The following is a 16,807-nucleotide window of genomic DNA, read 5'->3' as shown; positions in this document are numbered from 1 at the left end:
TAATCAATATTACGACCTAAATTTTTTTGAGTGTGAATATTTCGACGAGATTAAACGAAAACGAGCAAGAAAACTACATTTTGATTATGCTAATAATTATTCCAATGAAGTTTTCCTAAAAAAAAGGCTGAAAAAAAGGTAAAATTTGAAACGCATCTACCAATTTTGGATAAGCTTATTACTGAGCTGAGTTATCGGTTGACAGAGTATGAGTCAGTGAACTCAGTATTTGGTGTTTTGTATGTTTTTCCAAATCTGTGAGTGATACTCAAGTAAAAGAAGTTTATATTTGTCGCCATATTTTTAGGGACTTTGAATTTGGAATTCAAGAGCACTTGGAAACACAAAACGAAAGGGACGAACAAATAATAGAACCAAACCATGAACAAGCAAATCATCCAATGCGTGAACATAGAACTCCTAGTCCACCACTACCTCATCAACAACTTGTGTCTCCGAAAGACATCTGTCCGATCCCTACATACAAGAGAGACACCGCTAAAAAGCCACATGCCAGATCAGGAAAGGCTTCAGTAATTACTCTAACACCCTACAAAGAAGAATTAGAGCAAAGTTTGTCGGAAATTTTCCGACGATAAATATGGAGAACGATGGGCAAAGTGTTACCAATGTGGCAGGGGGACACATGAAGTCTGTGGAGAAATAAAGTCCAGCACATTTATTTGTCTTTTCTGTGAAGGAAAGGGCTTTTTTGAATAGTATCTCAAATTGGGGTACCTGTCTCAAGTTTGGATATCTGGCTATCCCAAATTAGGCAACCTTTTATTTTTAATATTAAATGTCGCAAAAAAATTAAATGTATTTTTTTTGCAAAAATATATGTCTTATTCGCTTTATTTATTTTTTGTTGTGTTGTAGAAACACTAAATTTAAGTGTTCGATATAAATGTTTTAAAAACTTTTGAATATTCTGTTTTATATTTGTTTTTCAAAAAAAGTGTCTCAAATTTGGTGCCTTTCCTCTAAAAGGTTGGGAACCACTGATCTAAGGAATACCGCTCGGAGATGGAGGGGTTATCCGAGGTTTTGGAGGGAGAAGGAGGAGGTTCCTTAAAGGGCCTCATAGTTTAGGTTGCCTAAAGGCCTCAAGATTCTTAATCCGGGGCTGGTCATTCGATAGGTTTTTGAATAATATTTAACACGTGTTTTTTGGTTTTTCATTTGGAAGTGTATTTCTCGAGATATTAGACCGTTTCTATAATTTACCTATGGCTATTGTATCACGATAAATCGTTTTTACCGATTATAGCGCCATCTATCCACAATGCGAAAAAATGTTCAAATAAAAGTTACTTATTTTTACGTAAAAAATCCAAGTCTGCTATAAAAATGGGGATCTCCATTTAAGATTTTAAAGTTAACCTAGCTAAAGGTTTTAAAGAGTTGGGGGTCGTATTTAGTGTCATCGGATATATTTTTGAAAAATATTGAACAAGTATTTTTCAGTTTTTTGATCCGATGTTAATTTCGTGGAATATTCAACTGTTCCGCTACTTTTGTGACACCCTGTATATATAATATAATACGCATAATATAATATCCAGGAATCCGTTTTTGCTTGACTAGCCTCGTTGATGCTCCGCTGCTGATTAAATAATTAATCATCTCTATCATCCAGATGTAAATTTGATTGACCACGACCTTCACTCATTCAAGGATTCAAGCTGGGAGAGGAGTGAGCTATGCTATTGCTAAATCACTATGTTGTAACAGGCGCCGCTATCGTGCTGCCAGTATAATTTTATCGAAAAAACCTTGTGCTAGGTAAAGAATTTTGTTTATATTGTGCGACGCTATCAAAAAATGTAAGTCAATTAATCAATTAAGTGTTTAACATAATATTATGATAATTGGTGATTGTCATTCCGGCTAGCATATCTTTATATTATTTCCTGTTTTAGTTTAATTTTAATGATGATTCAATCAATTTTTAATTGCTATGCATTTACGCATCAACCTATCTTATATTTAGCACAAAATAAATCGATTAATTTATTATATCAATAAATATATTATTTCGACTTAAAAAAGGTGTACTACATTCATCTCGCTAAACTCAACCGTTTTTGAGATAAACGCAGTTTAATTCTACGATGCAAAATTAATTTTTTTTACTATTTTTTTCGGTATACTTGCCAGCTAGTGTAGACAGTTGTACAGTACACCCTACTAAATTATGTAAAACAAACGTTTTTGGCTTCTACCAGTGGCGTACGACGAGGAAAAGTGAATGGTTGACCTTCCCAAATTCTACGCCACTGTCGGAACTGCTATTTTAGCATAATTTTCGAATGCTTTGTGTGTAAATAATGTACTCTTCATTCGTAACGATAAAGTCGTTAGTTTTCGAGATATTTGACCTTAAAAACGAAGGTGCATAATACATTAATCAAAATAACTTCGCCGTTTCATTTTTGACTTCAAATATCTCGAAAACTTATGACTTTATCGTTACGAATAAGGATATATTATTGACATAGAAAATACCTATTACAGATTCTAAAAATTACACTAAAATAGCAATTACGCCAGTGGCATAGAATTTCGGAAGGGTCAACCATTCACTTTCCGCCGTCGTACGTCACTGGTAGTAGCCAGAAACGTTTGTTTAACATAATTTAGTAGGGTGTACAGTACCTACACTTTCTGCCAAGTATGACAAGGATAATATGTCAAATGATTTTTTAGTAACTACCATCATCATCATCATTCTCTTTGCCTTATCCCTATGCGGTGTCGGTTTCCCTAATTGCATTTCTCCACACAATTCTATCTTGGGTCATATCAATGTTAATCCCCTTTACCAACATGTCCTGCCTTATCGCCTCCCCCCAGGTCTTCTTTGGTTTTCCTCTCCTACTCCTTCCTGGAATCTGCACTTCAGCTATTCTTAGTATTGGGTGATTAACGTCTCGACGTTGAACATGACCAAACCATCTTAACCTATGCTCTCTCATTTTGGTATCAATTGGTGCTACACCTAGACTTCCCCTAATATACTCATTTCTAATTTTATCCTTTTTTATCACTCCACTCATCCATCTAAGCATTCTCATTTCCGCCTCATGTATTCGTTGTTCCTCTTTCTTTTTCACTGCCCATCATTCAGTTCCGTACATCATAACCGGTCTTATGGCTGTTTTATAGAATTTTCTCTTCAGCTTTATTGGAATTTTTCTGTCACACAACACACCACTCGCTTCCTTCCACTTCATCAATGTGCAAGCAAAGCAATGCAATGTGCATGTGTACCAATGCAACCAAAGTGCAGTGTTACCCCACACCCGCTTGCATTTTTCTGTATAGGCCAGGATCCCTACTGTAAGGACTGCCCTATAAGCCAATGTATTGTTGCCCGTATCCCATGTAACTATCATGAAATGCAAAAAATTGAATTTTGCATCGTAGATTTAAAATGCGTTTATCTCGAAAACGGTTGAGTTTAGTGAGATAAATGTAGTACATTTCTAAGTAAAAATAATAGGGGAATAAAAGTTTTGATCTCAAAAGTATGTAGAGTGGGGGATAATAGAAATTGAACGTATTAAATAAGCGCTGAAAGACGTACGTGGCGCCCTCTGGGAAATATTTAATTTTTTTAGGGATGTGTCAAATGGTGTTTAGTAACTACAATAAAATGCAAAAAAATTTAATTTTGCATCGTAGAATTAAACTGCGTTTATCTCAAAAACGCTTGAGTTTAGCGATATGAATGTAGTACCTGTTTTAAGTAGAAACAATAGTGGAATAAAAGTTTTGCTCACAAAGTTATGTAGAGTGCGGGATAAAAAAAATTTTACGTATTAAATGAACGCTAAAAGACGTATTTGGCGCCCTCTGGGTAATATATAATTTTTGGTGGGGAATTTAGGTTTCTCGTTCCAAAAACCCCCACTTACCAAAGTTCGTGTTGTTATTCAATGTCTGTCAAGAAATATTCAAAAATAAATAAAATAAAAGTTTAAATTTGACACCCTGTATTTCGGTTATTATCAACTTTCGTACTAAAGTAAGTTAGCTTAAATCGACCTATTTTAACCACAGGAATCTAAGGTTAAGTTATAGCCCATTCATTACCAAACACCCTGTATAGACTAACTTGAACGTTTCATCTTTCTATTGAATACTATACAGAGAAGGGCTAAATTATGGAATAAATTAATTTTCTCTAAAATGGACGACTTTGGAGAAAAATCCCGAAAAAGGTCGATTTTGATTTTTAAATTACAATTTTTTGGCATATATTTCATACTAGTGACGTCATTCATCTGGGCGTGATGACGTAATCGATGATTTTTTTAAATGAGAATAGGTGCCGTGTGGCACCTCATTTGAAAGGGTGTTCAATTCTCTATTCAATAATATAAACATTAATATCATTATTTATACAGGGTGGCCAAAAATAAATTTTTGAATTAAATTAATTGACGAAAAAAGAAGAATGTATGCAATTTATTTAACTCAAAATACATTCTATCACTTTCAGAAAATAGGAAATAATGTTTATTTGGCAAATAAACATTGCTTTTCGCTTAAATTAAATGTTCAAACTGCCAAGTGGTAGGTGGGAGGCTGTTTGTGATTTAATTTAAGCGAAAAGAAATGTTTATTTGTGAAATAAGCATTTTTTTCTATTTACTGACAGCAATACAATGTATTTTTAGTTAAATAAATTACATACATTCTTCTTTTTGCGTCAATTAATTTAATTCAAAAATTATTTTTTTGGTCACCCTCTATAAATAATGATATTATTATTTATATTACTGAATAGAGAATTGAACACCGTTTCAAATGAGGTGCCACACGACCCCTATTCCCATTTAAAAAAATCATTGATTACGTCATCACGCCCAGATGGATGACGTCACTAGTATGAAATATATGCAAAAAAATTGTAATTTAAAAATAAAAATCGACCTGTTTCGCGATTCTTCTCCAAAGTGGTCCATTTTAGATAAAATTAATTTATTCCATAATTTAGAACCTCTCAGTAGATGTATTCGTTCATGCTGTTTACTAAAATAATAATTATCTTTGCAAAAATCAGATATGTTTTGAGAACGTAATCAAGTAGATTGTGATACAAAAACAAAAGTAAGATAAAAATTAAGTAACAATACCAGTAGGTAATAGTACCAGCAAAGTTATCTTGTGTCATTTTTGTAATTTTGGCAGGTAAAATTTTATTGTTTATTAAAATGAATAAATGTTTTCAATTTCGTTGCAATACGAAACTACAGCCGTATTATATTTTAGTTCAATCAGAGAACGCGGCAAGTACCCCTATTGGTTTTGAAACTTACTAGCCTCTCGTCAGGAGGTGCATATGCAGCTCTCTCTGGCTGGACCAGAATAATCCCCGGCTTCCAGTCACGAATTGCAAAGAACGAAATGGCAGGGATGCCCTAGCCACATCTGCAAGATAGTTTCTAATAGCACTATTAGCTAATGTGTATTTACTTTCCATTATTCTCTAGTTAGTAATATTAGGTTAAGGTATCCTGCTCCTTCTGACAATGATTGTATGTCATACTGCATCTCGATATTGTACAAAATTGCTATACCTAAGTGTGTAGACAATCTGTCGCCAAAGATTTGTGATTTTTCTTAGCGCTGCTACATCTTATCCCTGAACTATTATCATAAATAATGGTAACCTTTCCCCCCTTTTTAAGTTAATATTCATAACTTTGCAAAGGCTTCTTTAATTATCTTCTGATCGGAGCTACAGATTCTTGCGCGGTTCCTGTGTGTTTCTAATTTAGACACATTGGCAAAGATACTCAGCAAAATTCATACCAAAACCAACACAGTAAACGTATGATCAGTCTATTTACTTATTGTTTTCTAGGAAATAAGAGACAAATAATAATACATTTTGTTTCATTTCAGAGCAGTAATAATGTTTTGGATTCTGGTGGCAGTGTTGCTGGCAACACTGTTTTACTACTTCTGCTATAAACCTTCGATGTATTGGAGGGAACATGGAGTGAAACAAACTGATTTTCCTAATGTTTTGATAGACAATTATTTTGGTATATTCACACAACGCCCACTGGTCCAGTTCATATCTGACCTTTATAATAGATTTCCGGGTACAAGGTAAGTTTTTATTGTGAATTTTTGGGAATATAATAACTTTCCAGATATTTTGAATGAAGCGAGAAAAGAAAGTGTGGAAAATTTTATGCCAAATGATCTCCCTCATTTCATCATCAACCGGTACGCGTCCACTGCTGGACATAAGTCTCCCTCCGGTCTTTCCTCTGTCTCTGTTTTGTGCAGCTTGCATCCAGTTATCGATAACATGTTTTAGATCGTCGGTCCATCTGGTTGGTGAGCGTCCTCTGCTTCATAGTGCTTCTTCTCGTGGCCTCCACTCGACAATACGTTTTGTTCATTGGTTGTCGGACAATCTGGCAACGTCCACCTTAATTTCACTTTAGCGGCGCAATTTTTTCGACAGCGTCTGTTGTTTTTTTTTTTCTACGACGTATATTCGGTCTCTCAGGGAGACACCCAACATCTGGCGCAGCTCCCTTATTTGGTTTGGTACCCTCAGAATAATGGAGATGAATAGGAAGCACGCTGAACGTCCTGTCCCGCACTTTGTCCCGCATTTTGAAAAATTGTTTTTGTTTTAGATATGCTCTTACTATTTTCTGAACATCTGTAAATACGTTTCTTTCAGCAGAAACCTTAATTTTCTTTCTTTTTCTTTTACTACCATACTATCCACAAAGTTACGTTTCTTCTTTTCTAACTGCTCCCGCAGCTAACTCCCGAGCTCAGTTATCCGTCCAATTTTCCTGCAACTTCGAGATGAGTTCTATTTTAGGAACACGTGTGTGTTGATTTTCACTTTAACAGGATTTGATACAAAATTCTTATAGTTGGTTCAAAAAGAGCAAAATTGGGAGATTAAAAGTGGTTTAAATGTTAAAGCTTTATTTATACAGGAACTAAATATACCTAAACTTTATTGGTTTAACTTTGACCCACAGACAAAATTAACCAAGTCACGTAGGTAATGATATTTTGTTAAATATTAGAAAGATATGTTCAAAGATACTGTGCAAATTTACCTCAGAAACAAAAAAGAAATTTTTTCATGATAGCATACATAACGAGAACGTTATAAGAGAATTGTTGAAATGACCGCATAGAACTGATGGGTCCAGATCGAATTGCAAAATGGGTCAAAATTCAGAAAATTAGAATCAACACGTTCGGTTGGTAGACCACAAAATGTTGGTATGATAGCTGGTCATCAACGTCACAAAAAGGCAGATGACAGAAATGACAATTCCCCTCCCCTGTCCTATTACAAGAAGAAGAATATACTACATGTACTACCGAACTCTTCTATATGCAAGCGAGACGTGGGTCACAAAATAAAAGACATGAAAGTGCCATAAATTCAGCAGAAATGAAGCAGCTGAGAAAAATAGCTGGAAAGACGTAGATGGATAGGGAAAGGAACGAAAACATCAGAAACGTGCTGTCAGGAACCATTAGAGAAAAAAATTAAAAAAAGTAAACTGAATTGGTTTGGACATATAACTAGGATGAACGAGAACAGACTAGTAAAGAAGGTGACAGATGCCAAAACACAGGTGAAAAGAAGAAGGGGCAGACCTAGAAAGGGGTGGATAGAACAAATCGAGGAAATCGGGACAAATAGAGGGAAAACAGTGCAACAGATGAAGGAAATCGAATAAAATCAGCATATATATGTAAAATAATTTTTGTCAATCAATTAACTGTGATATTTCGTTACATGGAAGGTTTCTCTACTGTTGAAAATTTATTTTTGCCAAATCACGGTCATCATAAAGCAGAAGATATATTTAAATCTCTACTGACATTCTGGCAAGAAGATGACATCGATTTGAAAAACTGCAGGGGACAGTTCTACGACAACGCGTCAATTATGAGTGGAAAACACAATGGTCTTCAGGCTGGAATTTGATAACATAATATCTTGGCGTTGCGGATTCCACCCACTCTCTAAATTTAGTTGCAAAAGCTGCAGCTGAGTGTTGTCCTGCTGCCATAGCATTCTTTTATTTCTTGGAGAAACTATATGAACTACCTATATGTATTTTTCCTCTACCTATTGATACAACTTGTTAATCGAATGTTTAAATGCGTCTTTAATCGAGAGCAACGCCGACCGTGGCAGAAATATTATTGTTCCTAAAAGAGTAAATACTACTAGATGGTCATCTAGAAGTGACGTCAAAAAAGAACTAGTTAAAGGTTATAATCAGATTAAAGGAGCATTATCCAAAATTTTATAAGACGATGAGCAACAATTTGAAACTCGTAGTGATGCAAGTGGTTTGTATAATCGAATGTGTTGACTGGAAATAGGAATATTTGCAATATTCAAACAGCTTAAGTCGTATTAGCGAAGATCTAAATATTGACCTTAATTCAGGAGTGGGGGCACTTAGATCACTTGAAAGAATTTATCTTCTATTTTAAGGAATATTTCAGAGACTGAAATGGCAAAATCAGAGAAATTTAGGACGCAAAATTTGATCGCTGTTATAGCTCACTTCAGTTCCTCTTTAAGTAAAGTCAGAGGCTCTCTGAATGTGAATCCATTCATTCCAATTTTGGATTTTTACATTATTTGGAAAATTTAGCTTATAATAAAATTGAAGCTTACCGACATTGATAGCAATGATTTAGATTGAAACCTATTTGTCCAACTGGTACAATTTGTAGGAATTTTTCAATTCATTTAAAGAGGAAATCGGCTCATCAAAATATAAGTAAAGAACTTCAAATGTACCGACTGCTAAAATAAAAGAATGTGAATGATGCGTTTCCAAACGTTGTGGTGACACTTCGTTTGTTTAGTTCTGATGCTTACTAAATGCAGTGGAGAGATCATTCTCAAAATTTAAGTTAACTAAAAATCGACTTCAGTCTATGATGGGCCAAGAGCGTTTGAATCATCTCTCTATAATGGGCACTGAACACGATGTCTTAAAGCAACCAGACATGTCCGACATAATTAAGGAATTTTTAATTAAAAAAAATCGAAAAGTACTCGAGAAAGACCCTAGCTACTAACTGATGTATGTACTAAAGATGCAGCGACTAACTGATGTATGGACTGAGGAAAGAGAGAAAATGAAATTAGAAATAAACATCAGCAAATGCAGGACGATGAAAATAGGTCAGCAAGAGCAGGATATTGAAGGCGAAACACGAGTGTTCTGTAAAGGACAAGCATTGGAGAGGGTGACGGCCTACGACTACCTGGGCACGATAATATCGAATGACGGAAAGCTAGACCTAGAAACTGCAAATAGGACAAAGAAAGCTACGAAAATTTAGTATGCGATTAATAATAGGATACTGGGAAATCAGCCAGGAAACAAAAATACATGTATATAATACAATCACGGTACCAACTCTTCTATATGCAAACGAGATATGGGTCACAAATAAAAGACATGAAAGTGCCATAAATGCAGCAGAAATTAAGCAGCTGAGAAAAATAGCTGGAAAGACGAAGATGGACAGGGGAAGGAACGAAAACATTAGAAACGTGCGTCAGGAACCAATAGAGAAAAACTGAATTGGTTTGGACATTTAACTAGGATGAATGAGAACATACGAGTAAAGAAGGTGACAGATGCCAAAAGACAGGTGAAAAGAAGAAGGGCAGACCTAGAAAGGGGTGAATGGAACAAATCGAGGAAATCGGGACAAAGAGAGGGAAAATGTAACAGATGAAGGAAATGGCAGTAGACCGGAAGGCGTGGAAGAAATGGGTAAAAGATGGATAGGTGATACCAAAGTCCGACGTTCTTATAGGATAGGGCATAAGGACAACGAGAGGAAGAAGAAAAGTACCCGGACTTAACCATACATTTTACTATGTTTATTTTTAATATTTTACTGTAACAAGATACAGCTCTTTGTTATTATTTAAAAATATATTTATAAAAGTAGATCAAAATTTTTTTTATTCCTAAACGGGAAAACCCTGTAGTTGGCTGAATACCATAGTTACAACCACAATTTTTGAAGATATTCTTCTTTAGCGGCGAATCGATTGAGGGTAAAATTTGATTGATCCCCGCGTATGCGCACACCGACAGTATGGTATTAGCGGTTATATGGGCTCTGATTGGGTGTTGAAATTTTGATATGATCTGTCAATAATTGTTCAATATGGAGGTTATCGGCAAACAAAAATATTGTGTAATATTAGTTTTTATTGATGTGTGGACAGAAATAAAATCAAATTTATAATTATAGTGACTTTTTAAATAGTTTTGAAAAGCCGCAGGTACGTAATTCGAAATGTTTCAGTTGGAAATACCTAATAGTTTCAATACCTATATATTTGGAAAATGTAAACAAAATAATGTATTGTCCTTTTCATGATCATTTTTCAGTGTGTAACACATGATAGGAAAATGGGTAAGTCCGTGATAATATACATTTATGACATTTATTCTAACATGACATTTTCGTTAAATCTGACAGTTGTCACATTTTATTTTCAATTTGGAATAAAAACAAATCAAATGTGTTTCTTGCATTTATAAAATGGTATTTTCTTTGATTTGTATAGTCTTATAAATTATACAGATAATATTTGTAATATTATTATCTAATTAAAAAAAAAATATTTTTTTATTATGTCGCTATCTATCGACAACTAGAATAACTAGAATAAATGTTATAAAAATGTCACCGACGAAATGCAATCACCGACGTGCCTTTTTTTCTGTCACATACAATTTAATGCGTTAGAGAGAAATCGAAAAACTGTGACGCACTGAAAGATGATCATGAGAAATACTGTAGTTACCTATTAGTAGGCAATGCTTTAATTTACATAATCTGATTACGAACAAACTTTCTACAAATCTTCATCTCATATATCGTCTATATTTTGTTGTATTTTATTTCGACAAAAATCAAACTAATAATTTTATTAAATTCATATAAATTTATGGTGTAAACGTTTAGTTTGTGTATATTCCCATATGACGTATACGAGAGTTTGGTGCAGTTTGAAATGCCGTCAACTTTCGTACGGCGCGGTAGACGTGAAGTGGGTTCGAGCCCAAGCAAGTTATTATTTTTTTATTTTTTTTTATAGATTTTATGATTGTAAGTATATTATTATATAATTTTTGAAGATATTCTTCTTTTTTGAAAGTGGTAGATAAGAAAGTTAGTTTGATTTTTAAATAAAATAAGTACAAATAACCTTTTAAATATAATTACTTCGTTTAAATTACCTATTATATAATAGAAGAATATCTTCTTACGTGCGTACAAAGTACACACACATTCTTTTTTTTAATGGCAGGAGGTAGGGCCCCACACCAATTCTGTCCTGGGGCCCTACACCAATTCTGCCCTGGGGCCCCCACTGCCTTAAATCCGGCTCTGTTGTGGATATACTTTAAAAGTTAATATACGACGAATTTTTCTGTTTTAAATTTAGGCTTTAGTCGAGAAAATGAAGTATTTTGGCTCGCATTTTTTTCGTCCAGGATGGATTTACTTGAAATTCTCACAAAAGGTAGGAAATAGTCCAAGGATCATTTTCTATATCATGCTGCTGTACGCTAAAACCTTGGGAGTAGTTGCCACCCCATCTCGCGGGTGGGAATTTTTTATTACATTTTAACCATGTAAATCGATGTAAAATGTAATTTTAAGAAAAAAATGTTTTTTACATTTTCTTTGTAAAACTAATATTTTTCGAGTTATTCGTGGTTGAAAGTAACAGTTTTTCGACGGAAAAATCGACTTTTTTATAGGGTTTTTTGAGAATAACTCGAAAATATGCATTTAATCAAAAAAACTGTAGATATCAAAATTGTATCTTTAAGTAACACAAACGAAATTGTTTTTCTATAATATTTTTACGACCAATACAAACCGAGATACGGCATGTTAAAGGTTAGCTTTTTTCGTCAAATGCATAATTTGAAATAATCAAAGCCAAATAACGGGAAAACTTTGCATGCATTTTTCCAGAAAAACTTACATGATGTTTTTTCAAGGATACAATAAGATCTTTCAAAAAAATAATTAAAAGTTTCTAGCATAAAAATTGAGCAACTTATGATCAAAAAAAAAGTCGGTACCTGTTTTTCTCTACGAAAAATACAGTGAAAACAACCCCCTAACTACCCTTGTAACTAAAAATTGGTCTTGGTCTTTCTGTAATTCCTTTTGTAGTTATATTATCAATACACCCAAGAAGTTTGACCTATTTAAAATGCCTAATTTTAGAAAAATTGGAGTTTAAAGAAAAATTGATCTTTTGCAAATTTGCATTTTTTCTTATTTTCTTTAAAATATCTTCGAAAATACTGGAGATACGAAAAAAATGACACACTACTAAATTGTAGCTTTTTTAATAGCTAAAATTTTTTTATGCATAGATTTTCATTGCAGTGAACAGTTAGCGAGATATAGCTGTTTAAAACATCTATTTACGAGCAAACATCCCCTTATTCGAGCCCTTTAAACCCACCTCAAATAAAAATTAAGGGGTCTTACGGAATTTAATTTACAGAATCTTATTACTTTCAAAAATCCTACAAAACTGTTATTGAAAAAACTTTCTATCGCCAAAAATGAAGGAGCTATGTTTATAAAACTAATTTGTTTTTCGAAAAATTCGAATAGTCCCCTTTCGAAAAATTCGAATATAATACCATAGAGCCGGTTCGTATACTGGATGACTAAAAAACTATTTGTATGTATATTTTTATATATTTGTAAATTCGTATTTTTGTGTAAATACAGTCGAACCCGCTTATTAGAATCCCTGTTATAGGAATATCCCGGTTTATGGAATATAAATTCGAGTTCCCGAAACGTTTCCATTTACTCCTTAATAAATTTATCCTTTTATTGGAATAGGTTCTAATTAGATAATACCGCTTATTAGCATATTTTGCAGGTCAACGAATATTTTTTTTTACAATTTACTAAAAATTTAAATTATGTTTTTGTATTATGGTCAGTCGTCAAGGGCCTGTAGTGCTGGATTAGATATTATTAGGGTAATAAATATTTATTACTTTGTTACGAGTACCTACCAATTCGAACGTTAGCCGAAAAATGCATGGGTCATAAAGTAGTTTTCATTTGTCTACACAAAGACACTGTTGCCTGCTATAAAATTGTTACAAGCAGTTTATTTAGAATTCACCCAGAGAGTATTTACCAACCTGTTTGCAAGATGCGAATTATGGCTTTGTTAAATTCATCCATTTCTTGCCGCCAATAAAAGTTCCATTCAACCAATGGATTAAGGATGACCACACGGATTAACAATACAAAAAGCTATAATTACCGATAATTTCTCAAGAAAAAATAAGTAATTTTGTTATATGCATTTTAATAAGAAAATATTTACGTATCTACATATTGCATACATTTTATATTAATTACCTACTGCTACTGTATTCATTCACATACATAGTATAATGTAATTTGGTATTTAACACATACATAGATAAGTAGTAGTTACACTACTGTATTATTGACGTAAAAAGACCTAAAAACATTTACATATACTGATTATGTAGGTATATATATGATATACATATTGGCATAGTATGTAAAACTACATATTGGCATAGTATGTAAAACTACACATTGGCATAGTATGTAAATAATATTATTACGTATATTCGGTACACTTATTTCGACTAGCCACCAATGATCGGTTATTAGAATTTCCCGGTTATAAGAATATTTTTGCCTGGTACAAAGGCTATTCCAATAAGCGGGTTCGACTGTAAATGTTTTTGTAATTCTTTAATTCTACTTTTTTGTATAGATCTATTAAATTGTCTACTTATAAAAATTGCAATGTTATTAAGGGTGGTTTTTAAGGGTTGAAATATTATGATATTATATCCTAAAGCATAAAACAATCATTATTTAACCAGTCAAAACCAAATTTTACCTATATTAAAGCGTGCAATGTTTTTATATAATTTTTGACAATAAGGGCAGTTTACACCCCTAAAAATAATCGCCCTTGAGCATGATATAGAATATGAAGTACAGGATAAGATTATCCTAACCCCAAATTTTTATGTAAATTGATGCAAGCCGAAATTATTATTTTAGGATAAGTAAACTTTTCATATATAGCTGCAACAAGGGTGGTTTTAAGGGTTGAAATATTGTGATATTATATCTTAAAGCACAAAACAATCATTATGTCACTAATAAGAAGCAAATGTTGACAATATTAAAGTTTAAAATGTTACTTTATAATTTCTTACAATTAGGGGTGGTTTTCACCCTTAAAAAAACAAAAGCGTACAACGGCTCAATATAGAAAATGAACTAGAGGGTGAAATGAGCCTGATCCCAAATTTTTGTACAAATCGATGCTGGACGAAAAAATTGCGAGGTTTTGCCATTTTTCCAGCTTCATTTCCTCGACTACTTAAGTTACCTTGAGGGACAATGTTGCCCAGTTTACGGTATATATGTAGCATAAATATTAATAAATATGAAAGATTAAGTTTTACGTTCTTAGTAACTCAATACTCAATAGACTTTTTTAAATTGATTTTAGGTACAATGGTCTATACCAGTTTAACAGGCCAGCTCTAATTGTCACAGACGTGGATTTGATTAAGCAGATGCTTATTAAAGATTTTGAGCATTTTAATGAACATCGTGATTTTGCTAGCGAAGAAGTTGATCCATTGTGGTCAAAAAATCTCTTTTCTTTAAAAGGTAAGATTTACGCCATTGGTAAACTGTAAATTACTAGCACTACCTAAATATACAAAAATAACAAGTTTTCTAATAAAAATTAAAATAACAAAATTGATCGTTAATTTGAAGTGACTAATAATTTTGTCAATATTTGTATCTTTCTCAAACGTGTACCATTTTTGTGATTTACTTGTTTTGGTGTATGATCGCCAATTACTATTTTTCTTCTTATAGATAGATAGTTAGATCTATTAGTCGATATTTTCCAGCTATTTTGTACTCGCGGAAAACTCATCTTTTAATAAAAAATTATATTAGTCAAACTATACAGCGTGTTTCATTGGGAAACCACTTGAATGGTGAATAAAGGTCACTGAGGCGGTTCTAGATATACTACATTATTTATTGCATCATTGATTTTTATAACCGAGAGTTACAAAGTGTTTTATAGATTTTGCCCATTATTTCTTTCTGGATCCAGAACTTTAGATCCCCCCTGTATATTTTTTTGATATTTGGTTTACATATGTCTCATTTAGAACAAAAACCACCCAAATACAAAATTACAAGAAAAATCCAGGTCAGGACTAAAAAAATGATAAAGTACTCCTCACAAACCTTATGGAAATTAGATCCCAGTGGATTTATTAATTAGATCACAAACTCGGAAAATTATAAGATTTACTGGGTATTCCAATTCCCTAAGTTACTGGTTATCTGGCAACATGTAGAAGTTTGGATCAAGTAAAAGTACTAGTAGTCTAGGATTTTTTCCTGGCTATCCAATGGCGACCTTTACTTTGACCTTGACCTTCAACGGACGTCATCTTCTAGAGTTTCGAGGGTTTTCGGCATTCAATTGATATAAACAGATTACTCAAGGGTTTTTGGGATCGCTAAACATGAATATGCCATCGGAATTGACCTCCGGAGGACGTGGTGGCCAGGGCCACTGCAAGGGACGTCATCTTCTAGAGTTTAGATGGTTTTCGACATTTAATTGATGCAAATGAATTACTGGACGGTTTTTTAAAGTCGCTAAACACGAATATGCCACCAGAACCGACTCCCGGAGCACCTGGTTTCCAAGGTCAATGAAAAGCACTCCTGGAGTTTCGAGGGTCTTTGGTACTACATTAGTGCAAACGGATTAGTTATAGGTTTTTGGGGTTGCTGAACACGAATACGTGATCAGCACAGGCTCAGGAGCACCTGGTGCCTAAGACAGGTTATCTTCTGGGGTTAAAAACCTAAGAGTAATCCATTTGATTCCTCCATTTGATTCCTCCGAAACTCTAGAAGATAACCTGTCTTAGGAAACAGGTGCTCCTGTGTCCTATAACCTATAACTAATCCGTTTGCATTAATGTAGTACCAAAGACCCTCGAAACTTCAGGAGCGCCTTTCATTGACCTTGGAAACCAGGTGCTCCGGGAGTCGGTTCTGGTGGCATATTCGTGTTTAGCGACTTTAAAAAACCCGTCCAGTAATTCATTTGCATCAATTAAATGTCGAAAACCATCTAAACTCTAGAATATGACGTCCCTTGCAGTGACCCTGGCCACCACGTCCTCCGGAGGTCAATTCCGATGGCATATTCGTGTTTAGCGATCCCAAAAGCCCATGAGTAAGCTGTGTACATCAATTTAATGCCGAAAACCCTCGAAACTCTAGAAGATGACGTCCGTTGAAGGTCAAGGTCAAAGTAAAGGTCGCCATTGGATAGCCAGGAAAAAATCCTAGACTACTAGTACTTTTCCTTGATCCAAACTTCTACATGTTGCCAGATAACCAGTAACTCAGGGAATTGGAATACCCAGTAAATCTTATAATTTTCCGAGTTGGTGCCTCTATATCTTGAAAATCCTTTATACGATTGAGTTGTGCCCATGAGAACTTTTTATCAGGATGCTTCAAAGAATATTTTCCCAAAATATCAACGAAATCCACTGGTACCAATAATTTCCATAAGGTTTGTGCGGGGTACTTTATTGTGACCTTAATCCTGTATCATATCTACATATAAACCTCTATTTTC

General features: G+C 33.8%; 1 protein-coding gene across 1 annotated transcript in view; it reads left to right on the top strand.

The window, feature by feature from the left end:
* The window catches only part of LOC114329100 (uncharacterized), a 78,232-nt gene that overhangs the window by 47,380 nt on the left and 14,045 nt on the right, over positions 1 to 16,807 (top strand). Inside the window, exons 6-8 of the mRNA XM_050663328.1 lie at positions 1,678 to 1,785; positions 5,917 to 6,126; positions 14,624 to 14,787. Coding sequence (XP_050519285.1) covers positions 1,678 to 1,785; positions 5,917 to 6,126; positions 14,624 to 14,787 — 482 coding nt within the window. The remainder of the gene's footprint in view (positions 1 to 1,677; positions 1,786 to 5,916; positions 6,127 to 14,623; positions 14,788 to 16,807) is intronic.

This window comes from Diabrotica virgifera, chromosome 1 (assembly GCF_917563875.1).
Source record: "Diabrotica virgifera virgifera chromosome 1, PGI_DIABVI_V3a".
Lineage (NCBI taxonomy): Eukaryota > Metazoa > Arthropoda > Insecta > Coleoptera > Chrysomelidae > Diabrotica > Diabrotica virgifera.
This window is presented reverse-complemented; position numbering and strand designations above follow the sequence as displayed.